Source organism: Misgurnus anguillicaudatus, chromosome 19, assembly GCF_027580225.2.
Source record: "Misgurnus anguillicaudatus chromosome 19, ASM2758022v2, whole genome shotgun sequence".
Lineage (NCBI taxonomy): Eukaryota > Metazoa > Chordata > Actinopteri > Cypriniformes > Cobitidae > Misgurnus > Misgurnus anguillicaudatus.
The window spans coordinates 26,093,983-26,120,824 of NC_073355.2; the positions used below are offsets into that span (position 1 = coordinate 26,093,983).

Sequence of the window (26,842 nt, forward strand, 5' to 3'; positions counted from 1 at the left end):
CTAAAGAAAATTTAGGGATCACCGTTGAATTTACAAGAGTCACAGTCTGGACCAATATAAAACAAATTTACAAAGTAAAAAAATGTGTTTGCAAAGAAATGGGGAAAGACAAATACAAAAACATTGTATAGATTGTTTATACCAAGAAGTTACTCCTGTAGTCAACATATGGCTATGAAAATGGACAACACAGTACTAAACAATCATTTGACAATTACCCATCCCTTACTGAATAATCTCTGTAATAAAATACTCAAGAGATTTCTTACCAGCAGTTCAATCACCTAACTGATGGAGGACAGTAATATTAAATGCATTTTATGGCTAGTTAGTGAATTATGAAAAGTTCAATTCAATTGGGTACAAAATAAAAAAGCTCACAGTACAGCTACATTATCTTTTATTTTAACAAAAGGATGCTTCTATGCAGGGAGACACAAAGTCAGTAATAGTTTTTTGTGGTACAGTATAACTCACACACACTGTGCACAAAGTGTAAGCAAGGCTGGAGGAGGAATTAAATAATGGTGGAGAATATTTATGAATCAAATAAACATTACAACTGGATCATACACACTTCTCTGGCACATTTTTAGTACTCATCCCCCTGTGCCTCCAGCCTGTACCCATTCTCATTGGAGGCATAGCCCTCTCCTGACTGCATGGAATCCTGATCCATCATCATCCCATCCTGTGAACCTTCCTCTGATTGTGGTGGAACTCGTTCCTCACCTTCTTCACCACCATTGCCCAAACCCTCTTTATCACCCGAGGAGGACACGTGTCTATCTTCCCTTCGTTCCCCACGGTCCCGATCGCCACGGTCACGCTTATGTTCCCGATCTCTGTCCCGGTCTCGCCTTCTATCCCGATCCCGGTCTCTGTCTTTATCCCTGTGACTGCGCTTTCGGTCTCTGTCTCTCTCCCTGTCTTTGTCTCGGTCACCTCGTCCCCTCTCCTCCCCCTCTGGCACCCCTTCTTCACCCCGTCCTGGTTCACCACCCAAGGCGTCCTCCATGCCCCTTTCTCCGCCTTCTGGAACAACGCCATCAGCTAGCCCGCCAACGCCTTCACCTCCATCTGCACCCTTCCCTCTCTCCCTCTCTCTCTTTCTGTCCCTGCTTCTGCTTCTTCTCTTGCGGTCTCGCTCTCTATCCCGGTCCCTACTCCTCTCTCGACTGTCCCCAGCAGCACCTCTCTCCCTTTCTCTGTCTCGACGTCGGCTGGGGACCCCACTTTCCTCTCCTGGAACAGCAGGGACCCTCTCACGCTCACGAGACCTGGTATGCCTGCGTCTTTCTCGAGAACGAGTGCGCCTTCGTTCGCGTTCCTTGTCTCGGTCACGGCTGCGCTCCCTTCGTTCACCACGATCCCGGTCGCGATCACTGCAGGGTGACAGAAAACACGGATCAGCTTGTGATTCCAAAACTATAAAAAAAATATTTGCATATGAAACAATCCAAACATACCTTCCAATTGGTCTGTCATCATAGCGGGATGTGTCATCTCTGCCAGAATGCTTGATGTTGACATCTGCTCCACCTCTTCTTGTACCACCAAGACCTCCACCTGAACAGCAAATAATGTTATGAAAAAACTGTTGCACTTTTCAAGCCACTGATACTTACTATAAATAGACAGCAGGGAGATGGATCAGTGACAAATAAGTTCTAAGATGGGAGCAAATGAGAAATCTTTTTAAAAAAACTAGTTTAAATACTAGTTATTACAATCAAGTACTACAACGTTTTTCCAAATACATGCGTGCACATCTTTTTTCCAGACATCACAAGACTTTTTACAAGAATTTTGGACTTTATACCACCTTGACAATAAACATTAAAAACGGAATGCACGATTTCTGAAAACGCTTTGGAAAAGGGAGTCGGGCTGACTACCAAAACACATGTAGCCATTTAGAAGTAAGGTGCATGTCTACTAAACGACATCGATGCCTGGGTTGTGCATCTGTGGGGCGGGTCTATCAAAAGAAGGTCCAAATTCTATTGGGGTAGGGGCGTGTTTGTTTAGGTGATATCAAATGTCAACATTGGCTTTCAGAGATCATGCACCTGCATTTAAGCAACCTATACATAAAAGGAAGAGCTCACCGAGTCGACGGGGTCGCCATCCTTTGACTGTTCGTCCTCTTTCAACATCAACAAGTACTCGACGTCCATCTATCTTTTTACCATCTGCATGCTTGTAGGCAGCTATAGAAATTGATAGATGAGCAATAGAGAAGTAGAGATGGAGGGATGAAGGAAAAAAGAATGGGAGAAAAAACGGAGGACAATGAGAAACAAAACACACACACAACAGTATTGCCTGCTACATACCTTGAACTTCGGACGAACTCCATTCAAAACATTTAAAACCATTTGAAGGTACACGCTTACCTCAGAATGGATAACATATCAGGACTGAGACAAGGTTGCCATCAGTTTAATAAAAAAAAAAAAATCCCAATTCATTTTGGCTGGGGTGCAGTATTGTTGAGTTACATTTACAACTAAAACAACTTTATATTCTCGCTTACCTATAACTTTGCATGGATTTACAGCAAAAATGCTGTAATAAGACTGCATTCAAGACGAAGTTCAAATTTAGCAAAACAACAACAAATGCTTGTTTTATGCAAATCCACTTGCATATACTCCAGACATCATTTTACACAAGTATGCCAAGGCTGAGATAGTTAGTTTAACAAGTGGCACTAATAAACTCTAACCATTACAAATTATATATGGTGAAAAATGCACTGGAATGCTGTTATCCAATGTAGGAAAAAAAAGAAAAAGTACTTTTACCAGTGGGTCATGGATCATCAAAACAAGCGCAGTCCTTGCACATATGGTAATTAAACCTTGTATCAATGTCATCTTGAAATTGTGCATGTGATCCACAAATCAAAATAATTATTTAAAAAAAAGGCACTTAGTGAATCATTTATGCTAGGAGCCACCCACCCGCTCCATTCTCCAGTCCCACTCAGACAGACATTCACATTCATACAAACTTTCGGAGCATTACACAGCGCAGTAAAGGACCATTCACACACATTACAATACAAAAAGGAAAAAATAACTTCATAGTTTTACTTCAAACTTTTACTGTTGCTAGAAAACCTGTACTTCTAGCAATTTATTTAAGGAAGACGTTAAGACAAGACTGGCAAATATCCTTGAGTATCTCTTCTACAGTCTAAGCCCTGAAGTGTTTTATCATTACCTTAATTTTACCACATTACCTGAAGATGCTATCTTACCATAAACACCTGGCCAAGGATGGACTTCCTTGATGGAAAACCCCCACGAAAACGTCGCCTGGCGAATCCAGCTGCCTCGAATTAAAATGTCTCTCAGTAAATTGGATACTCGGAAAAAATACAAACTTGGGCAACCTTGAACCAAGGGATCCAATTTGATGAAATCCACGAAGCTACTCTGGTCTGCACATGAAGTCCAGTTGAAACCAACCACGAGGGTCTTACCAACGAACCCTCAAGTTCTTTTACATACACCTGTACTAACGTCTCAACCAGAGGGCCTTACCAACAACCCTCAGACCACCAGAACTCAACTAGAGGGCCTTACCAACCACCCTCAGCTTATTTATCCAACAAGAGGGCCTTACCAACCACCCTCAGCTTTATTTAACTGCTGTCAGTTAACAGAGGGCCTTACCAACCACCCTCTCACCCATACCCTCTGAAAAAAATCTGCTTTCATTTGTCATGAAACTATTATTAATGTTTATACTATTTAAAGGATGTTAACCATGAAAACGGTAGAGTCCAATTAGGTTGCTTTTTGGGTGCAAATGTAATGTTTGGGAGCCTACCCGAGTTGTACCCTAGGAAAAAAGTTTGGATGTGGGACTTGGAAAGGTTACTTCCATTAAGCTGATCCTAATAAAGGGATGTTTAATTAAACGGAAAGCTAACTGATAGAATGTAACGTTACTCCTGTGGATTTAAATGCCGAATAAAGGACTTCTAAAACTGAACGGAGCTGTTAAGTATGGGGAAACGATTTTACATCACGGAATTGTGTTATTGGAATGTTTTTTTAATATTCAAAGCCTTGGTTAACCCATTCTATTAAAGCCAATTCCAATTATTTTAACTTAGAAACAGTGTTACTGTATATTTGATACCATGACTCGACCTTAGTCCATGCATGTCCGACATCAGTAACTGATGACATCATGCATGCAAGACCATATTCGCTTGACTATGTAAAAATACCATTTCCGGGTCCAAGCATCCACTCGCTTCACTTACCCTATCCAAACCGTGCCCCAGCGCGATTGTCCTCTCTTCCTATTCCCCTGAAGCATGCACTCACACTGTACTTTTATCGATCCGAGCCTGGGCACACTTTCGTCATTAGGATGCGATTGTTTTGAACAAAGCAGGAACCCATCGTAATGTTAAGTCAGTGTTTTTATTCGGAATCGTTTAGTGGGTGATGACACATAGCCCTCTCACATGCCGTCATATTGCTTAGTTGGTCTGTCACGCGTGCAGCTCAGACACTCGCGTAACCCTGCTGCGTGAATCAGAAGGTTTTTACGAAGCCAAACGAAAGTGAGTGGTTGTGCAATTGACGTCTTTCCTTTTGAGTCTCGCTCAGGCGTGATTTGCGATCACATTGCGCGTTCCATGCTCGAACCCACCTCTGCAAGCCCGCCACGGTGCGATTAACCAAACCAAACGGTTTGGATAGTGCTGGTGCGCCCCAAGACACTAAACAATGACTTACAAAATTTAGTAATGAGACAAATTTAAGCTATATTTTTATAAAATTGTGGTTTAAACTACATTCTCCAAGCTAATGCCATTCTAGAAATCAATACTTTAATAATTCCTAAAAACTGTATTACTTTCTGGCCATCTAAAAATCATAAATTTTTGGTAGATGAACACCACACCACAAGTGTATATTAATATAGTTTGTTGTTTGCTTAAGGCATCTCATAGAAGCGTTTGGACCCGGAAGTTATGATGTCAACCGGATTCAAAATTTACCACTACATTTTTGGTGGGAGGAGTTTCGCATACAAATGAAGATTATCCATCTATTTTGCTCCCAGAACTCTGTAAATGCACAACACTGTCTGCAATACACAAGTATATTGCCAAATTCAATTTCACAGGAGCCACATTTGCAAACATGCACTTTACAATCCAAGTTAAGTCTGAATTGCAGTGCACAATCTCACTAGTATCATTACTATGGCTTTAATAGAAAAGATTAATTACAGGCTCAAACTCACGAAGACTGTCCACGTTCAATGACAACTGGCAGCCCTGTAACTTGGCCCTAAGTTGCGGTAGATGAAAAATGATTTGGGTCGCCTATCAACCTAAAATTAGATGAGGGTGTAAAGAAATCTTACCCATCATACAAACCCATCATACCAACCATATACTGAGCTGTGGTAGTAGGGTGTAGATGTATCAAAACCATCATCATGATCTGCAAGCCAGCTCTGGCCAATAGCCATCAGAGATAGGCGGCTGCAGTAGCAATGAGAACAACATATAATTAATAAATAGCATTGACTCGCTCTGCAACACTTCAGTCATGAAAGCCCTTCTTGAACTGAGGTTTGAATAAAGCTTTTATATCAAATAATGTTTTTTTTTTGTGCTCCAAACATGAACAGGTGTGTAGTAAACAGGTCACCTTTTCACTAGAGATGGCCTTAGCCTTTAGCTTACCATCACCGCTCCAGCCGGAAACACACTCTGCTATGTCACACTGCCTAAATATTATAGAGATGCCATAGAGTGGCAACATTCATCAGAATGTATGTTGGGCTAACGCACAGCCACACTTCGCTCCTCCCCCCAACTTCCTTACACAATGTGCAGCACCATCACACTTATGCCAGATGCAACACATACACACACAGGGGTAAAAAAACAGGAATATACAACACACAGACATGGATAGGATTGACAGGCTGTCATCCACACACACAAGCACAAATGAAGTTCAGAAACTTATGGAGTTACATGCTGTCACATACAACTTCATTTATTGGACACCGTGTTAAACTGTGACCTATTTGTAGTCACTGAAGAAAAATGAAAAAGATGGACTGTGGACACACTTGTAACCACTAATGTTAATAAAAATTATTTGAGTAAGTTTGTATGGTAGAAGAAAAAAATGCTCTTGGACAACTTTAATCTGCTAACAGATACTATAAAAGGTGTAGTGTTTCCAAACCATTTTTACCTTGTAAAAATAAAAATGTTGTCTTAGTTACTCACAATGCATGTCTCTCTCGTGTTCGTATTCGATAAAAGCGTAGCCTCTGGGTTTTCCGGTTTTCTTGTTGTACACGATGTAGATCTAATTCATTCAGAGAAGTACAAAGATGAGACTGTGTAATAGAAATGGACAGGAGAAGTATGCATGAAAAATGCCTAACAAAACATACCCGTTTGATAGGACCATAGACTTCAAACTCACGACGCAGCTTGGATTCTGTGGTGTCATAATTCTGCATAAAAGAAACACAGAACATTTAATGCTTACAGACAGATCTCAATATTTTGAATTACTACCCAAAAAATTTAATATACAAAAAATACTTACGACTCGAGCCACAAACAAGGTCTTAAATGCATCTCCCTGTGCATTAGCATCATTGTGTGGGTCCCCTGCAGAAAAACACAAAAAGGTCAAAAAGACATTAATAACTAAATATATAGCAACTCAGTTGTTAGTGACTCCAATACTTACATAGCTTAAGTTCGGTTTCCACCAGACCTTGCCTCCTTTCCATCTTCTCCCTTCTCTGGAATTCAAATAGGAGTAATGTGTTACAAACATGAATTTTATTAATGCCTTAACAAGATAAGGGTGTATAATTTAGGAACTCAAATGTAAAGCAGATAATGATATTAACCGTATTAAATGTTTATCAAATACTTTCACTTCTAATCTACTTTATTCCAGCCTCAGGCCTTTCAGAAATACTGGTTTGTTGACATTTTAATAGGAGTCTGATAAAAAAATGCTAATACAAGAAAACATGTTAGAAGCACTTCAAAGGGTTCAAAGTGCACTAGCAAAATTCTACATAACACCATTACAAAATAACCAGTCCTTTCCCCATACAAGCTCAAAGGATCTGTATTGCTTTCTCACCTTTCTTTCCATCCTTTCATCGCGTGTCTCTGCTCTTGTGGGTGGTGGGGCATCTCTGGGGTCCTGAAAAACAATCAAAATGATATTACAACCAAAACACAATATCGAAAATGGTCAAATCTGTTTAGAATTGCTAGAAAATATCTGTCCTTAATTTTTTCAGTTCTTAAATAGCACTTAAGCACAAATACATTTAAATCAATGTTTCTACGTACCTCAAAATGCCGGATGAACGGAGCAATTCCGCAGTACGGTTGGTTGTGATGTTTCTCATGGGGAAGTTTCTCCAGTTGAGGCAGGAACGGTATCGGATCCCGCGGGGCAAACAATGCCAGCAGGTTCGGGGGGAGAAACTGAGTCATTGTTCACCTATTAAAAAAACAACATCGATTGGTTTTCCTTCAACAACATTCCAGCGCAATCTGTAAAGTTAAGGTGGTTGAAAAGATTTCTGCTAACTTACTTTAAGACCATCTACAAGAGAAGTAAACTACCTTGTTAAAATCTACCCCACGTGCAGTTTAACTTAAAATGTGGCGTACTGTACAACTCGTTCGATTAATATGTAAAAAGAAACCCCTATAAACTAGCTTTTGGTAATACGATCAGTCCCAGCTAACGCTGTTAGCTGCGTGCTAACATCACCCTATATTCAAATTAGACTACAGACTCTTTTCACTGTGCCAAATCTCAACTTATAAACTAAATCAGGTAAACACTTTACACAACTGTTGCAAATTGATGAACAAATATATGAACCCACATATATAAACCTAAAGTAAATCCTGGTTAGGATCAACAGAAATTGAGCAATGCGTGAAATCAGATTTATGCACCGCGCGGCCTTACGTCTCACGTTACCTCAGCGTCTCATTCACTTCTGACGGAGAACTCCAATTTTAGCCCAAACCCCTCTGCGCGTGCCTTTGGAACTCTTCGTGCATGTATTTACAAAATCCTTCTAGTAGTTTAAATGTATTCCTGTCCACGCTATGCACAACGTGTATTCTCGTCACGGAGAACGAGTTGATCCTTTCTTAAAATGGCGCGAGGCTGTAACGCAAACCAGTGCTTTACGACACTTTGCTTGAATAGCGACACTTCACGACAGGGGTGTGGTTAGTTTATGCAAAATAAAGGTTCTTCTTACAAAATGCCCGTGTCTCGAGTATAATAAAGACATAATGTTGGAATAATACTACGTATGAATCTGTACTGAGGTCAATTTAAAGTATTTTATGGCTGTTCTGTTTAAAGAATAAAAAGAAAGACGCATGGAATATGTCGTAAACAGTGTTGATGGCTTCGCTGATTTTTTTACGATTTCCACCTACACAATAGGAGGCACTGTGAATAAAGTATAGTTTGCCTCATTTACTCAGTGGTGTGTTTTCATTTGTGGTTAAAGATGGCGGAGTCTGAAGAACCTAAAACAACCTGCAAGTTTATGTTTAAGAAATCAAACAAGAAATTTTCTGCACGCAAAAGAAATGCTAGCGATAGTGATAAAGGTATTGCGCGCTTGTGTTTATGGTCGGTAACGCGTGTGTCTGATCAGTGTTGTTTATTTTGTAATGCGAGTTCTCTCGTTAGTTGTCAAAGACTGCATTTACCATAGCTGATTACTGGTAATGATTATTATCTTTTGTTTAGACAAAAGCAGTGACGAGGATGCATGTGCTGTGGTCAGAAAGAAGAAAGCTGCTGTTGTCAACCCCATGATTCAGAAAGTGTGTTGGTATATCACGTGTTTTGTAAAATCTGAATTATGTTAACCTAAACGAAGCTGTTGTTTACATTAAAGTCACGAGTGTTAGTTACTCTTTTACCACAATAAAACCATGGTTAAGCTTCGTAAGGGATTGCTCAGTAACAGAATTAGCTTGGTGGCACAGTTTTCATTTGATGACTGTGTTGTACTGTTTGCAAACTGTGTGTTGCAGACTGTGACTGTGTTGTGCTGTTTAGAACCAACAGTGACTTGTCGTTTCTATGAATTCTCAAATTGTGTATACTTCATATTTTACTCTATAGACAAAAAAAGTTGAGAAGGAAGTAGTTACATCAAGTGAAAGTGAAGAAGAAAAAGGGGACAAGAGTGTGACCGTGGCGTACAAGTCTACTCGCTCAGCGGTGAGTCCGTGATAGATGTCCTATATTTAAAGTGGGCTTGTCACATTTGCATTTTCTTATAAAATTTCTATATGATTGATAGTTAATCGTGAATGAAGAACATAACAATTATATTTTTAATGATTTACATGGCTCTAGTACCATTTTGGTCTGTTATTAAACCTTGATTATTGTCCAGCTAATGTTGGTGTGTGTATATGTGTTGCAGAAACCAGAGGGACCAGACGATATGGGCGCCACTGCTGTTTATGAATTGGACACAGAGAGGGACAAAGATGCTCAGGCCATCTTTGAGCGCAGCCAGAAGATTCAAGAAGTAAGAGAGAGTATTTTAATTCTCTGTGGCTGATACCACATTTATGTAATGTTGACATTGACATGCAGACACACCAGGCATAGTCCCTTCATCCTACTGTGGCATTTCTGTATTTTATTTGTAGGAACTAACTGGTAAAGAAGACGATAAAATTTACCGTGGTATCAACAACTATCACAAATTCATCAAACCAAAAGATTCAACCATGGGCAACGCCTCCTCTGGTATGGTTAGGTGAGTCAGTGGTCAAAGAGGCAGCTGTGCATGCTTGCAGTGGTTTTAACAAAACACATCCTGTTACTTGTACACAGTCACAATGTGAATATTCACAATTCGTGTCTTGCTATGAACTTGATAGGAAAGGACCAATCAGAGCCCCTGAACACCTCAGAGCCACGGTGCGGTGGGATTACCAGCCTGACATATGTAAAGATTATAAAGAGACTGGCTTCTGTGGGTTTGGAGGTAAGTAAAGGAGACAAAAGAAGAGAGCTACTGGTTTCTTCATTATTTTCATGTATGTTAAAGGACAAGTTCGGTATTTTACACTTAAAGCCGTGTTTTCAGATTGTTTATGATGAAATAGAACGGTTTTGACTGAAATTTGGACATATGATGCTGGCCCGAGAATTTTCGGGTGTTTCTTGTATCACCTCCCACCTCTATAATGGCTGTATAGGTGCACAGGAACAATCCTTCCTAAAATGCATAAACTTTCGTTTGCAGGGACGTGAGGCTCACCGAGTGGTCGGCGGTGTTCACTGATATGCTCACACAAAAATCGCTGCAAAAGACGCATTCCAACAGGTTTTATCGTAGTTTTTGTCCAACTCCATTGACTTGTATTAGTTGTGCTGTGAGGTACGGGATTACTCCGTGCCGGGAACTTTGTTGGTATTCTTGCAATTGGCAAAAGTGGATTATCGCCACCAACTTGGCTGGAGTGTCTATTATTATAACTCTCAACGGAAGAATATACGTGTGTGAGGCGTTTGGAAAAAATAGAGCATATCAGTGAAATGAGCATATCAGTGAACACCCCTGACCACTCGGTGAGTTTCACGTCTTTGTGGGCGAGGGTTTGGTGCATTTTGGGAAGGATTGTTCCAGTGCACCTATGCAGCCATTGTAGGGGTGGGAGGTGAAACAACAAACACCCCAAAATTCTCGGGGCAGCCGCATATGTCGAAATTTCAGTAGAAACCGTTCTATTTCACCATAAACAATCTGAAAACATGGCTTTAAGTGTAAAATACCGAACTCTTCCTTTAACAGCCTCTGCTGGTTGGTGCTGTACATCTTGTAAACGTACCATTTGCATTTCTTAGTGCGTCCTCCATAGATGTCTTGTTGAAAGGTATCAGCTTCCCTATTGACCAAGCAGCAGTTGATATGTAAATCATGTGATTGGCACTGTATCTTTACATAAAGAGCCATTTAACACTAGGTATCAACAGCCGTCCTAGATGATCTGATCACAAGGGGTTAGCGCTAACCTCTGGTATAAATGGTTTATTTTTTAAACGCTTGTTAAAGTATGTCATGAAAAACAATAATTATTCTCTTTCATATCTGTGCATAATTTTGGAGGAATATTACATTTAAAAATAAGTAGATTGTGGTCCCCATAGATATGTATAAAGGCTAGATGTCTCGTCCGCGCTGCTGGGCAATTGAGTGGAACATCTTACCACATGACGCTCGCTCACTCGTAGCATTGAGTTTTAATGGTACAGGTACTTTTAAATGACCATAATTTGCTTAATTTTTTACCGATTTTCAAACGGTCTGGTTGGTTATAAACGTCAAAGATATACCTATGACACTGCAAATGTATACTTAAAATTGATGCATGTTAAAGCATACAGAATAATAGCCACGTTAATAACGTTTGTAAGAAACCAAACCGTTTGAAAATTGGTAGAAAATTGAGCAAGTTATGGTCATTTAAAAGTACCTGCACCATTTAACTCAATGCTTAGAGTGAGCGAACTGTCTGTGGTAAGATGGCCGCCAGGTGAGGACATTAGAGACTCCGACGTAAGACATCTAGCCTTTATACATATCTATGGTGGTCCCTTCCTTTCTAGCAATGTGATATATATATAGAGTAACACAGGAACCATCAATGCTCACTGGTTTTTGCGTTGCATTGTGGGAATTTTAGGGAACGAACTTTCCAGTGCGCTGGAAGGATTTTGCGATTGAGACAACCCTTAAAATGGCTGACTCCCTGATCAGTGCCCTGACTACTGAACAAGGGACCTAATTGAGACACACCCGAGGTCACTGGAGACTTCATAATTAATATTCCATCTTTTTTAATTTAGACTTTTTGCAGTATAGATCATACGTGTGAAGTTGTAGTTTAGAGACCTTCCCTTATGATTGCAATAGGTCACTGGAGACATTTGAGATGCATGTTACTACAAGATGCAAACAGCCATAGAGAGGCAGTGTTAACCTACACTTCAGTAGCACTTACATCATTTTTATTGTGTCTTCAGACAGCTGTAAGTTTCTGCATGACCGCTCGGACTACAAGCACGGCTGGCAGATCGAGCGAGAGCTTGATGAAGGACGATATGGTGCGAATGGTGAGTCATCTTTAGGTTCACCGCATTCGAAACATACAGTTTCTTCTTTCTGTACCATGATGTAACGTTTACCTTACAGATGATGAGAACTATGAGGTGAGCAGCGATGAGGAAGATTTTCCCTTTAAGTGTTTCATCTGTAGAAACACTTTCAAAAATCCCATTGTTACAAAGTAAGTCCAAATTGTTGCAAGCCATGGCAACTTTGAATTGCAAATGCTGTTACTCACTCTGTACTACAGCCCAAATCTCACACTTTAAACAAATTCAAATTGTTGGATGTTGCATTTGCGTGCGATTATTCATATTCGACGGCAGATCAAGTATGTCATTCTCAATGTAAAAGTTTTAAATTTGTTTAACAGGTGTCGGCACTACTTCTGTGAAGGCTGTGCTCTCCAGCATTATCGCAAATCTAAGCGCTGCTACGTTTGTAACCAGCAAACCAATGGAGTTTTTAATCCTGCCAAAGGTACTGATTTGCCAACAAACTTTCTATTTGAAAACTATAAAATATAATTCAGCTTTTACTATTTTTTTGTGCAGAGCTCATGGCAAAGATTCAAAAACACCAGGCAGCCACTGACCAGCCTCCTTCAGATGAGGATGACTAGAGCCATACAGCCTACCGTCCTGCATCTTTCTTTTATTTTTAAATAGTCATTCAGGATTCCCCGAGCTGTACATTTTTAAAACTTTTGAAATAAACATGTACATGTTTTGTTGTAGAAATTCAATTGTTTACTTTTTCCTCCCAAAAGGAACTAGCACTCAGCTATGTCTACATGCCATACAACTGTATTAAAGACGAATGACAAGTGCTGACATTTTTACAATTGTAACATTTTATTTGACCAGTTGGTAAATATTCTCAAAATATACAGACTTGTAAGTTGAAGTACTTCTTTTTGTAACACATGCCAAGAACAGCTATGAATTTTAGCAAAAATACAACAGAATTGATATTAATAAATAGGCGACCGCACAAAATGGAGAAATCGAACAAATTCAACCCCCATGTAGACTGAACAACGCTATACCCATTGTACCCATTTCAATCTGGGTTTATTGTATGTGGCATTGGGCTAATACAGTGATTTTACTTGATCGGTTTTGAACACTGTATTGCTGCACGTTTCACAGCAGACATTCATTAAGTTTTGTTAAGTTAGTCAAAACATGTTTTAGTAGCCTCAAGTGATCGCCATTGTGACATGGCAAGTCTGAAAAAATAACCAAAATGTGGGCATGAGTGAGGTGCGCATGCCTCAGGCTTTCAAGTTCATGCATCTTTCAGTCTAAATGCCTTAGCAAGGCTATGGCAGCTGCTGGCGTTTAATTCCTCTGTATAAAATAGTCTTGTAGTTTTAGTGATATACACAAATCACAAGTACAACAAGACACATTTCAGAGTCTCTTATAGCATCTTTGAAAATAATTTGGTTAAAATGAATATAACACATTCACATTAGCACAAGCCTTTCCTTTTCTCTTCCTTAATCCAAATTTCCCAGTTTCAAACAGAGTGCTTTTCATTTCAAGAGTCCTCAAAGCCCTTTTTATCAAATCATAATATCCATTCAGTGTCAGAAGTCCCAGTCATCAACATCCAGCTGGCTGAGGTCAGACTCCAGGCTGGCCAGCCCAGTAGGGGAGTCCTGAGGTTGGATGCACTGTATGCTGTTAATCGGTGAAACTGGACGCAGGAGCTCAGGAAGAGCCTCGGATGGTCTGCGCTTTATCTGAAATTTTAATTCGCACACCCAGTCTGTGAATTTCAAGCTAAAGTAATTTTTTTATGAGTTACTGAGTTACACATAAAATACAATATAATCTAAAGACCATTCTGTGAAAATATAACCTTGATATGTTTAATATTGACTGAGTAAGGTCATGTCAAAGACTGAAATCAAACTTTGATGCTCATTATTAGATTTTGCATTTATCTATATCACAGACAGGGTCATCAATACTGTACTGTATCAGATATTTAACCCAATAGGTGTAAAAAACCCACCTGTTTGAAGAAGGAATGGCCTATCAGAGTGCTGGCAGAAGGTCTGTAGTGAGACATAAGAAAGTTCATTAATGGACTTGAGGTGTAAGATGGGTATTTACTTTAAAATGTACCAAAAAATAAACATTTTGTCTATTAACTCATCCTCATGCTGCTTTTAAAGGGACACTCCACTTTCTTCGAAAATATGCTCATTTTCCAGCTCCCCCAGAGTCAAACATTTGATTTTTACCGTTTTTGGAATCCATTCAGCCGATCTCCGGGTCTGGCGGTACCACTTTTAGCATAGCTTAGCATAATCCATTTAATCTGATTAGACCATTAGCATCGCGCTAAAAATAACTAAAGAGTTTCGATATTTTTCCTATTTAAAACTTCTGTAGTTACATCGTGTACTAAGACCGACCCCAAATGAAAAGTTGTGATTTTCTAGGCAGATATTGCTAGGACTATACTCTCATTCTGGTGTAATATCTGTAGCCATATTATAGCCATATATGCCTAGAAAACCGCAACTTTTTATTTTCTGTCGGTCTTTCTGTGGGTTTACACCAGATGCGAGTTCAACGATTTGCACGAGTAGATTACATACAAAGTCAATGCAAAGACGCGATCAGACGCGTCCTCGCGTGGGGCGATGCGAATGACACAATATGGGGGGCGCATTTGCCGTAAAAACACACGCTATTTGCACGCTTCGCATTTGGTGTAAACTAGAGCTGCAACTAACGACTATTTCTTCTGTCGACTAATCTAGCGATTATTTTTCAGATTAGTCGACTACTCTAACGATTATTTTTTATTATTAATATAGGGTTCTTTTTTATTAGCTATTTATCTGTTGGATAATCTGTTTTTCTACTCTCTGTCTGATCTGACAGTCATTGTTTGTTTTATTGTATTTTAACACAACTGAATGCTATTTTCACATATTATCTGTTCTGTTGTCAGACATAAAGACTATTAAAATAGTGACTAAACATGACCCAATAACCTTGTTTTTATCCAACCAGCAGTTACTTTAACTACTAAGTTACTAAAATCTTGATTTATAAACGCGACATCGCAGACAATTCGCCGCAAATTAAAAAATTGCCATTACACAGAGTTACTACAGAAGGCATGCGTGGGCATAGAAGAGAGAGAGCTCGCGCACAAGCACATAGAGAACCAGAGTGTTTGGGAAAACACTGCATACCTTTCATGATAAACTCGAATCAGTCGTCTTCTCTGTCAGTAACATCTGACGTTTATGTGAAAATGCAAGTACACAGAGGAATCCGCATGGAAAACACAGCCAACTTTTAATTCTTTCACTCAGTGTCATGTGTGAGAGGCGCTGTCGAGGGGCTTCACGCAGAGAGAGAGAGAGCGCGCGCACGAGGGGCACCACCGAGCGCTCACAACAATAAATGAAGCTGTTTTAAATGAAAATAAAAATGTAAATGTTGCGGCCATTGTTGATTTTGTGGTGCACACAAACAAATCAATGTATGGGAAACACTGCCAGGAGCATAAGCCGGCATTACGCGAGATGAATGTAAACAGCATCACGCGTTGACGCGTCGTTGCAGCACTACTGTAAACCCACAGTTAGTACACGACGTAACTACAGAAGAGTCAAGTTTTAAATAGAAGAAATATCCATACTTTTTGGGTTTTTTAGCACGATGCTAATGGTCTAATCAGATTCAATGGATTGTGCTAAGCTATGGATTCCAAAACGGTAAGAATCAAATGTTTAAGTCTAGGGGAGCTGGAAAATGAGCATATTTAAAAAATAAAAAAAAAACTTTATAAACCACAAAAAGTTGTTCTCTCCATACCTTTTCTCAGGGTCTCTCTGTAGACAAAGTTCCACAAAGCCATGAAAGTGTGAGCTGAAGGTGCGGCTGTAAGGATTTCCCCCTGAAGCTGACGAGGGCTCTCCATTAGTGTGGCGAGCTCCACCAGCAGCAGGGCCGCCCTCGCAGATCCCAGAGTCAGCCCCTGAGCGAGATGGCTTCATGCTTAGTTCTTCAGGTGGGATGGTGGTGGTGTCTAACAGGCAGGGCACTGTACCATTCAATTTTTCTAACAACATCTAAAGCACACAGACAGAAGGTCGATGAACGAGTGTGAAGTTAAGGACAAAAGATTTAAATTGAAGTGTTTGCCTTACCTGCGTTGCAGGCATGTCCTTAAAGGGCACGTGTCCATTAGCTAGCTCACATGCAGTGATTCCCAAACTGTAAATATCCGAACGGAAGTCATACCCCTGAAGATTCTGCATAAATTCAAAAAGAAAACATCAGAAAAACAACCTTTAATAACCTTAATATGCAGGTGTAAGAAGTTATACACCTGTCTGAATGATACAGACGATGATATATAAAATGTACCTGCTGCAAAACCTCTGGACTGAGCCAAGGTAATACTTTAACACTGTACTGGGGGAAATCATGGACAACACGTGCTCTCTGACCATGACGGATCAAGCTAAAGATACTCCTAAGACCAGACAGATACACATGTCCATCTGCTGAAATAAGGATGTGACTTGCCTTCACACTCCTGAAAACACACAATAAAACAATTAGTTAGCAACGAATAAGCCGATAACTATCAAAAATCGGCTTATTATAGTAAACAGTTTCATTAGTTTACATGCATATCAATAAACTGGTTATGTAGAAACTGCGTTTACATGGTATGTGCAGATTTGTTAGGTTTTTCAGGCAGTGACGTCACCGCCTATAGTACATATAGTCGTTCAAAAAGCCAACGTAAAATCTGTCTTAAAGAGCACCAATGGTCCGATTCACGATTTCCATTTCCTTTGTGTGTAGGTGTGTATTAGTACATGTTAACGATATGCAAAAGGTACATACGTAAATGATGACGCGAGTTATCGTCTCCAGCGTAAATCTCTTTTCTTGGACTACAACAAACATACGAATTGTAGCAAACAGTTCACTTCCTGGAATTGGTGATTACACTTGGCTTTAACATGTGTTTTCGTCGATCGGATCACAAGTGGACGACGTTAATGCCAGGTGTAAACGGTGTTCAAAACGTTTTGAGCTCGTCCACTTTCGACCACTTTCAACCACATCCAGAGGTGGTCGAAACCACTTTCGATCGGATCGCTTTGGAGTTGCGGAACGCACATGTGGTTGAATGCGTTCGAACAGCCCACACGCGACCGCCTTCTCTCCGCCCATTTATCTAATCTGGAGGTATTAAACACAAGTTTTACGTCTTTTTTTACTTCTGGCATGAACATTCGGTGAACAGCGCTATTTTTAGCCTTTCATTGATAAAACTAAGCGGCTGATCTCCGTAGTTTCGTTTTGAAAGCGTGTGAAAGTTGCGCGATCCTACTTCATCAATTGCGCTGAAAGTTCAAAGAAAGCTCTTACATACTCATGTACAAAACACTGTGCAGCATGTTTACTTGCTAAACAAGCAGTGCACTCCGACATAATATTAGTTTGCGTCCATATAAACTCATAATTACTCCCGCTCGGGTTTGAATGACAGCAGAGAGACTCACCCACCGTCTCACAGACCCTCATAGTATTCAGCACAGAAGCGGTCGAAAGTGGACAAAAGAGACGGATTTAAATACCAGGTGTAAACGTAATGTGTCTCTCTCGTCCACTTGTGATCCGATCGATGAAAACACATCTTAATACCAAGTGTAAACAGCCCCATAATTCCTCCCGCTACGAACTCACAGCCTGTAAGTTAACTCCTGTTAGCATTGCATTGTGAGCGAATCTTTCAAACATGGTAAGGAGCGTCAAATTTCCGGCTGACGTCAGAGTTATAGCCAATCAGCTGGCCAATCAGTGACAGAGCTTTTCAAATCCATGCTTTTCAGGAAGAGAGTGAAATCTGGAGCTACAAAAATGTACGGTATGTGAAAAATGATGTGTTTTTAACCATAAACCACACAAACACATTGTATTATACCAAATACACAAAATAACGTTGTTTTTAGCAATGAAATAGGTGCCCTTTAAGCTATACTGTTGTATCTCTTCTCATCTCTGCAGAACCTGTAAATGAGATTTAATTTTCGCAGTGTCTCTGCCAACTACTTGACCATTCGAGCGCAGACTTTTATGCGTTACTTTGCGCTTATTTCCGCGTGTGAACAAAAAGGCGATTAAGGTGTTTACATGCGACAATAAATCATGCACAGTTTTTGCTTAGACCGTTTATGGGCTTTCCCCGATAAAAGAAAAACGTTTTATGCGTTTACATGAGCCCACGCGTTATCAGTTTATTAAGCATAATCGGCTTAAGACTGTGCATGTAAACGCAATCAATATACAGAGTCTAGACAAACATCTTCATATATTGCGTTGTAAAAACCATGTCACATATTGGTTCCAGTCAACTTCAGTATTCATAATTAGAGTACAATTAAGGACAATTTAAATATGCAAAGTAACTTCAATGGGTAATTTGTATTTATGTTGCACTGGACATTCATCTGAGATTTGTGGTTATGCTTTTACAAATGCAACATTCCACAAAATTTTTGCTGAGCAAAATTTAGCAGGTCATGTGATCTGAATATGTCTGCCACACAGGGCAACACACTCCATGTGAAATAAAGCAGCATTTATAAGGCTACTAATATAACTGAAGCCTAATTTTTCTGTGAATGTATGTGTTGAAGTGTACTCCTCACCGGTGAACATAGCCCATCTGATGTATATACTCCAATGCTCTCAGAACACCCAGCAGTATATAAGCAATTGTCGGTTCACTCAAACCATCAGTAAAATGCGTGCTGATTAAGTCTCGTGCTGATCCTAAAGGCAAAGGTAAAGATAAATACAAATAAATGCTGATTTTTGCCATAGTAATTAATATATATATATATACTTAATAATTTATCTCAGCTAACCATAGGCCATGAAGGGCGTGATCACCCACAGTTCATTCTCAGCAATAAAGACACTTCTGTATGGGAGAATGCAGGGGTGGTGGAACAGTTTGGAGACATGGAGTTCACCCTTAAAAAAGAAACCATTACAATTTGTATATACACATTAGGTTTTATATTTTTCTAATTTCAAAAAAACATTGGAGCATTGAGACAACAGGACTCTTCTACAGACCTGTAAGTAATTGACCATGTCATTGGTACAGGAGTCCAGGTCAATACGTCGGATAGCCACATGCTGCCTCGTAGGTTTGTATATGGACAGGTTTACCGTCATTAAGTCCTCCAAACCCCGACCTACACCCGCACAAGCAAATGCACATTCAGATGTATGTTGCAATTGTTGGAGGACTGTAGAAAACCTTGATTTCTGTTCCAATGCTATGGTAGCTTGCAACTCACCTATGACAGTGAGCAACTCATAAGCGCTGCTGTCTGGTACAAAGCTTTCCATGGTGTCCCTGTGTGGAAGAGGGTTCAGAGACTCTTCACTGTCCTCATGGGCCTAAGCCAATAAACAAAGTCATTAGTCAAGTGGGCCGACACACTGCGAAGGGCGGACTATAAAAAATGCAACTTCTTCAGACTTGCTTTACAGTCAGGTTAAATAAATACACCTGCAAACTGACCAGGTCCCACACCATTCCTATTACTCATTTAGTATGATAAAATCTTTTTTTAACACACTCAAGGACAATATATACAGTATTAGACATATGAGGCTGTGGCTGGTGAACCCTGTCAGTTCACTGGAGGTGCAAATGTGTGAGTGATTTGTGGATACTCAGTTATAGTTGTGTGCCCCAAGAAAGTATCTGGATGCTTAAACCACACTTAAAATTAGGGATGCCAAAAAAGAAAACGTTTGTGTGCCTAGACCAGTGTTTCCCAAACTTTTTCAGCCCAAGGACCACTTTATCTTCCAATTTTTTTCTGAGGACCACCTAACAGAATCCCACTCTAACACGCCCCCAAAAAACAACAAAATAGGAAGGATAAGCTAAATTTAAGTTTAATATGCAACTGTTTCAAGTCAAAAACTATTTTTTATACACAAATGCAATGCTATGTTCCGAAATTATTATATGAATTTTATTTCATTTAAAAAAAGTACATGTGAAATGAGTTGCAGCTTAATATGAACAACAAACTGCACATGTGAAAAAAAAACTGCAATTAAACATACTATAACAATCTAGGTCCCACTTAATGTCATTCCAAAGAGCCATTAGTTTAAAACTGAGGTGGGTATGAAGTCTGGTAACAATGAAAAAAATCCAAAATCACTGAAATTACAGGGATTTTACACATGAAACAAAAACTAGTACATTACAAAACTAATAGATTTTTGGATTTTTAGCTTCTTTCAGTTGACACTTGATCTTTTCTTTTGACTCCTCTTTGGTTTAGCCACCGATCTATTTTTAAGTTTTTAAAACAGAATGGCAAGAACTGATATCACAGTTTCGCAAGTGCATTAAAAAACTACTTAAATAAGTGACGATTTTGTATAAAAACTAGCCTAGTTTAGGTCATCTCTTGGCGGACCACTGGGGGGGTTTGGCAGACCACAAGTGGTCCGCAGACCACACTTTAAGAATTACTGGCCTAGACTGATATACAATTACCGTATTTTCTGGACTATAAGTCGCTAAATCGTATTAGTCAAGAATGCGTTTTGAAGAGGAAAAAGCATATAGAAGTCGCACTGGACTATACGTCGCGGATCAAAATCCAAGCCCAAGAACATACATTTAATCTGGAAAGGCAAAACAGCAGGCTGAATAGGTGTGTGTACATGTTAAAGTAACATTACCATTTATTCACCGAACACAATAACATATCGAATATACCTGGGAGACTGAATAGGCTAAATTAACACGACAAGCCAAATCAAATTCAAAAAGGTCCCGAAGTCAATCCACATCACTAAATCCATTGAATTACATAAATACAGGAGCAGCATAGAGCGGACTTTCACGGCTGTAGTCGGTAATGGTTTCTCTTGGTTCATATGAATTATATTTGACAGTCGCAGGACCAGCCAAACTACGAAAAAAGTGCAACTTATAGTCCGGAAAATACGGTACTTAGAATTATTATGTTGTGAAATCCTAGGTGTGCAATGGGTACAAACTGCGATTCTGTCTGCGGATCTGTCCTGAACAATGGCTGTTTTTAAACAATCGGCCAATGTCCAATAGTTGGAAAAATTGCTTTCATCTGCGGATACCAAGTGAGTTCAGAAATATTGATATAACACGAGCTCTTGTTTCACAAGTTTGCATTATCATTTAATCAATGGGGTAATGAGATAAAGCATATTTGGTGTGCTGTCCAAGGGGAGGGCTCCGAGCTCTGAATAGCCCAAACCCAGAGTACCCCCACCCCCTTTAACTGGGATATATGTACCAGCAGTGAGTGAGGCGATGGGGTGGAGAAGGGATGCTGCAAAAAACTATCACGGTATGGAGGGGAAGGATGGCTATATATAGAGACCTCATGGTTGTGCTGATTGGTTGGATTACATGACCATGCTCCTCGCGAACTTAGTTAAATAAACTTAATTTGCCTTCTCAATTACATCATGTAGACACTGTGTAGTCTGACATCTTTCTTGTCCACAGTACCTACATTGTTTTTTTTGTTGTTTTTTTGAGGGCCAAAATAGCATAGTCTGAAACAGTGATTAATAACAAAAAGATTGTGTAGTCTGAAGCAGGCATAAGATGAACTCAAAGGTGATCTGTCGGCTAGAACACCTGTGTATATATTTCTATTTATATATGCATCCACGCAAAAATAACCATGGAAGTGAAGTTATTTCTGATTAGAGTGTGGCTTAAGGGTCGAAATACCTTTTGGGGTGCCCATACAACAGTTTAATTGACACTAAAGTGAAACAGAATTGTATGAGACTTGCCATTAACCTTTGACAGGACAAGAAAGTGTAAGTGTAAGTTAGTCTCTTTTAAATGCATCACAGTATTTGGGGACCTAAATGTTAATCAGATATATTATGAACGTCAATGTTATCACAGACAGTTTTAGTAAAACAAAATTATCGACATATAATCACAGACACAATGATAATACTGTTGACAGACCAACAGCACAAAGCAACAGCTGTGCATACACTAAGAAATCCCAGCCGTTGCAAAGCTCTTCTGACACACGCACACCATTCAAGTACTGAGAGTATTTGACTAATACAAGATTCAGTCCAACTAATCTTAAATTCAGTACGAGACAGAGAGGGGTTGCGTCACAAACTTAGCATATTTGCAAAAAAAAAAAAGATGTTTAAAGCACCAAATATTTACAATACTGCGCCACTGTATTGCATTTAATCATAGATAAACATGATCTCATTAAAAGCTACAAGTGATGTACTACTCACATCTATCAGTATCTGCAAATGGAGATCTTGCAAATCTATGGCAAAATACTTTATGCCCTCTCAAGTGTTCAACCATTCAAGTGAACAGTACAGCAAGCCCAGGCATTGATGGGATGAGCCCATGTGTTTCCAAAACACAATGAAGATCAATCCCACCTCACATGCTTAGGTGACCAGTGACATCATCATTGTTATTAGTTTGGGCTGTCACAATTATAAAATTTGGCTGACGGTTAATTGTTTAATAAATTTTAACGATTATGATGACTAATTGTGTGTTTTATTGCTTTGACATTTAATTCTCATAATTTTTTTGTTTATTTTATTTTCACAGACTTTTTTGTTGTGATTATTAAAATTAAATCTTTTGCCAGGTTTACCCGGCAGTAAATATGAATACACATAACACATATTTAAAAGTAATCTGATACTGTCTCATTTATACAGGCGCTGCAGCTCCCCCTTGTGTTTTTTAGAGAGATGTGCAATCATTGCGGTGATCTGAAATCATCGCGATGAGGTCAAACAATCACGATAAGACGATTATTTAATCATTGTGACAGCCCTGGCAGTCTGGTGTTGGTACCTGACATCTTTACAATGAGTAAATCAAGTAGTAGGTAGATACTTGGTAAATTTAGAACAGAGTTACACTAACCCGCGTTTCTCACATTAATGTATGTTTCCGCTAATCTGTGAGGTGAGAGAGAAGTAGCAGTAAAGAAACCAATACAAAAATCCACTAGGCCCTATAGAAAGATGTAGATTAAGACTGATAAACCATAATTATGCATAATAAAACATTAAAGTGCACACGACAAAAGCATTAAAAGATACTACCTCATATCTTGACTGAATATCTCTTCTCCTTATCCTTAAAGGGACACCCAAAAATTACATTTCTGTCATCATTTACTCCCCTCCAAACAAACCAGACTTTCAGTGTTATTTTGTATAAAATAAAGAGCAGTCTGGACATTTTCATCACATATGTTTTAAACACGAGGATGAGTTCTATAGATATTAATAGAATTTCCATTGATGGGTGAACTACATCTGTTCCATAATAAAGCCTTTTAATCAATTATATAAAAGGTTGCATTACTGGTAAACTGAAGCCCAGGCTTTTACTTAGGACTCTTGTATAATAACAAACTGCTGAGGAGGTGAGGAGAAATGAGTGTCACAGCAGCACGATGAGTACATGCACACAAACACAGGGGATGTATTCAACTGCGCACACAAGAAAGTACATACGCACCATTAATTTGACATAATGTAACATTTACACGAGCTCACGCCATGTCACATGCTCACACACACCAACTGGCAGATGGAAAAGCTTTATGATTTACCGCACTTACTTTCCTTAGTGGGCTTGCCTGAATTTGCTCTGCCGTAGAAAAACCAATGTAAATGACGCAAAAGACACACATACAAACAAACAATCTTGCTTTAAAGTAGTTTTGACAATTTTACAGACACCTATTTGGAACATTTTTAGATTTCCGACACAGGCTTATTAACTGCACTCTTTTTAACCTTCTTTGTAATTTAATCAGATTTTAAATATTTTTATCCAAGACAATTTAGTCAATCAATATAATAAATAAACCACATATATTATAATTTAAATGGCATATAGCATGCTGACTATAACACTGTATTCTACTTTCTTACATTTATAATATAGCACAAAAACCAACAGAAATTATTAAAGGTGCAGTGTGTAAATTTTAGCGGCATCCAGTGGTGAGGTTGCGAATTGCAACCAACGGCTCAGTCCACTGCTCACCCCTTGTTTTGAAACGCATAGAGAAGCTATGGTACCCGCCACTGGAAAAACAAGTAATTGACAGAGATAACCTAGTAAAACAAATTTGTCCTTTAAGGGCTTCTGTAGAAACATGACGGCTCAAAATGGCGAATTCCATGTAAGGGGACCCTCTGTGTATGTAGATAAAACGTCTCATTCTAAGGTAATGAAAACACAACGGTTCATTATAAAAAGGTCTTTATACACCCCTGATCATATAGTTTTGTATATTATTTTGCATTTCTGTCAAGAGATCCTTCTAAAAATTACACACTGCACCTTTAAGCTAATTGACCTATTTTAAAATGAAACATAGTCTTGCTTATTAACCCCTTTTTACACAATGCAATAGGAACACACAGCAGCCAAAAAGCAAGTAATTTGTCTTCACAGCAGGCATAAAATAACATGCACCAGCTTGGCAGTGATGGGACAACAGTGAAATGACTGCAAGCAAATACGCAGAGCAATGCTAAAATGGCCAATGGATTATCCATCAGTTTAGGGAAAGACAACTTTTAAAATCTACAGATGTTAGGTAAGATCTAGTATTCACTGGTCATATAGCATAACTTTAATGCCACAAAAAATAAAAATGAAACTACAAAGCACTACAAAGACAGACGATTACTGTTGTCTTTACCACTGCAGTCTGGAGTTTTACCATGCATTATAAGAGTATGTATTGCAACTAAGGGAAATATTCCCTTAATATCTCGTAATACTTCTACTGGTGATATTTCTGCTGTGGACAGACTGCAAACTTAAATCTGACTGTAATAATGTATCCTGACAAATAAACTTTTAGATTGCAGTGTCTCAGCTGTCAGTTACCTCATAAAAGCAATCTGTCAAGGCCTAGCAATAACACTACATCACAGCAATAACACAGCACCACAGCCAGCCTTACATACAGATGCATCACCACATGAAAAAGAAACAAGGACATACAGAATCTGATGTTATGACAATCATTATTCACCATGACAGATATGCTGCACTTTAATTATGGAGAAACCGCAGTGCCTCACAGCAAAACATCTAAAACGATATTAAAAACTCACATATTACAAAACCTTTCAAATAAGCTTGGAGCACAAGCAAAACAAACAATGAGCAGAATATTTCATCTGCAAGCCGTATTATTGCAATATTGGCATTGCTTGATTGTGATCATGGGCAGACGTACAGTCGAGATCTTTATTTGCGATGGGCCTGCATACTTGACTATGAGGGGGATTCGTGTACATATACTGTATATGTAGTATTCTCTTATTGATGTATATAATATAAGATTGGCCAATTGTCTCTCAAAATGATGCAGATCTTAGCATTTTGAAATATGATGAGTGTATTATAAAAACTAAACGTGACAGCATGAGTTTATAGGACTCCCCTTCACATTCACCCTGGCTTAGGTGAAATTAGCTCAGGCAGGTGAGGTTTGCTGAAAGAGCTGCCACAAGCACAGCGACATGAGATGCTGGACTATTAAACTCACCTCCAAATAGATCCAGATCCCTCAGGCTTTCCACACTGAGTTTCTCTGACACCCAACGCTAAAAGATCAAATAAGTTGCATACATTTTATGTCCACAAACGTTATGCATTTTATACAACACCATACAATGCATCTTCATTAAGCTGTGTTTAATATAATAATAAGCACAATTCATTTGAGAACAAAGTATTGTGTTTAAATTTACGTACCAAAAAAGACATGGATCCTGAAGATGAGGACAATACTTTTAAAAACACAGCAAGCGTAAAAACTGTAAGATGATAAAAAATGAACAAATCAGTTATTATGATTCACACAGTTACTAAAATACATTTTTATTTAGCCGACTGCAAACAGCAAATTAAATTGTTAAAAGATGATTAACTTCCTGACACACTGGCTACTAAAAATAAATAAACATTAAAGGAGCAGCTAAGAAATATTTCTAAATCAAAAAGGATTTGTCTTAATCACTGTGTAAAAATAAGACTGAGTGTGCCAAGTTAGAAAACAAATAGATATATAAGATTTTTAATTAGTGTGACATGCAAACTTACAGACTAACGTTAGTGTTGTACATTTCAGTTAGCAAACAGCTACTTGCACGTTTTCAATTGAAAAAGCCTATAACGCAAAAATCCAGTTTACCTGAATATTTAACTTAAGAGTACAATCGTTTAACTCACCCTCTGCTACTATCTTACGTTGAGGTTATTTAACTAAAACTCAAAAAAATGCATGTATCACCAACAACACTGCAGCATCTACCGTGTTTCTTCCTTTGCAGTGGGCTGGGTGCGGTCGCTGATTGGACCACTGTGGTAGAACCTTCGGTGTTCTCCTTTGCTATTGGCCACGAGGTTGGAGGAGCCAATAGGCGTGCGAGCCGCATGAAGTCGAACACGCCTACAAACGTTCAGCACATAACTCGTCGCGTACATTTTACCGAGC

At 39.1% G+C, this 26,842-nt stretch overlaps 3 protein-coding genes across 7 annotated transcripts; 1 reads left to right on the top strand and 2 right to left on the bottom strand.

Annotated features, from left to right (window-relative positions):
* Positions 1-383: 383 nt before the first annotated feature.
* On the bottom strand, positions 384-8,235 carry snrnp70 (small nuclear ribonucleoprotein 70 (U1)). 2 transcript variants are annotated; one of them, XM_055193965.2, is made up of 10 exons: positions 8,031-8,235; positions 7,385-7,538; positions 7,170-7,232; positions 6,762-6,816; positions 6,615-6,679; positions 6,457-6,519; positions 6,287-6,368; positions 2,112-2,213; positions 1,470-1,569; positions 384-1,385 (listed from the first exon to the last, which is right to left on the bottom strand). In XM_055193965.2, exons 2-10 carry the CDS (start codon positions 7,529-7,531, stop codon positions 593-595), a joined length of 1,470 nt encoding a protein of 489 aa, XP_055049940.2. In that variant the 5' UTR covers positions 7,532-7,538; positions 8,031-8,235; the 3' UTR covers positions 384-592. The 2 variants fall into 2 exon arrangements, with proteins under 2 accessions (XP_055049940.2, XP_055049941.2); XM_055193966.2 differs by having other exon boundaries at positions 8,019-8,235.
* A 198-nt stretch (positions 8,236-8,433) lies between these two features.
* Positions 8,434-12,947, top strand: rnf113a (ring finger protein 113A). The gene is made up of 10 exons (XM_055193971.2): positions 8,434-8,680; positions 8,823-8,899; positions 9,204-9,302; positions 9,511-9,618; positions 9,743-9,852; positions 9,977-10,083; positions 12,126-12,215; positions 12,295-12,388; positions 12,581-12,687; positions 12,762-12,947. The coding sequence occupies exons 1-10, from the start codon at positions 8,578-8,580 to the stop codon at positions 12,827-12,829; spliced, it is 963 nt and encodes a 320-aa protein (XP_055049946.2). The 5' UTR covers positions 8,434-8,577; the 3' UTR covers positions 12,830-12,947.
* A 90-nt stretch (positions 12,948-13,037) lies between these two features.
* On the bottom strand, positions 13,038-26,769 carry strada (STE20 related adaptor alpha). Of its 4 annotated transcripts, none has more exons than XM_055193967.2 (13): positions 26,578-26,769; positions 26,101-26,162; positions 25,892-25,949; positions 23,939-23,967; positions 19,577-19,679; positions 19,350-19,471; positions 19,136-19,244; positions 18,917-19,040; positions 16,614-16,785; positions 16,394-16,498; positions 16,059-16,315; positions 14,233-14,275; positions 13,038-13,957 (listed from the first exon to the last, which is right to left on the bottom strand). In XM_055193967.2, the coding sequence occupies exons 2-13, from the start codon at positions 26,110-26,112 to the stop codon at positions 13,802-13,804; spliced, it is 1,290 nt and encodes a 429-aa protein (XP_055049942.1). In that variant the 5' UTR covers positions 26,113-26,162; positions 26,578-26,769; the 3' UTR covers positions 13,038-13,801. The 4 variants fall into 4 exon arrangements, with proteins under 4 accessions (XP_055049942.1, XP_055049943.1, XP_055049944.1 ...); XM_055193968.2 differs by lacking the exon at positions 26,578-26,769 and adding an exon at positions 26,449-26,467; XM_055193969.2 differs by lacking the exon at positions 23,939-23,967.
* Between the last annotated feature and the right edge of the window lie 73 nt (positions 26,770-26,842).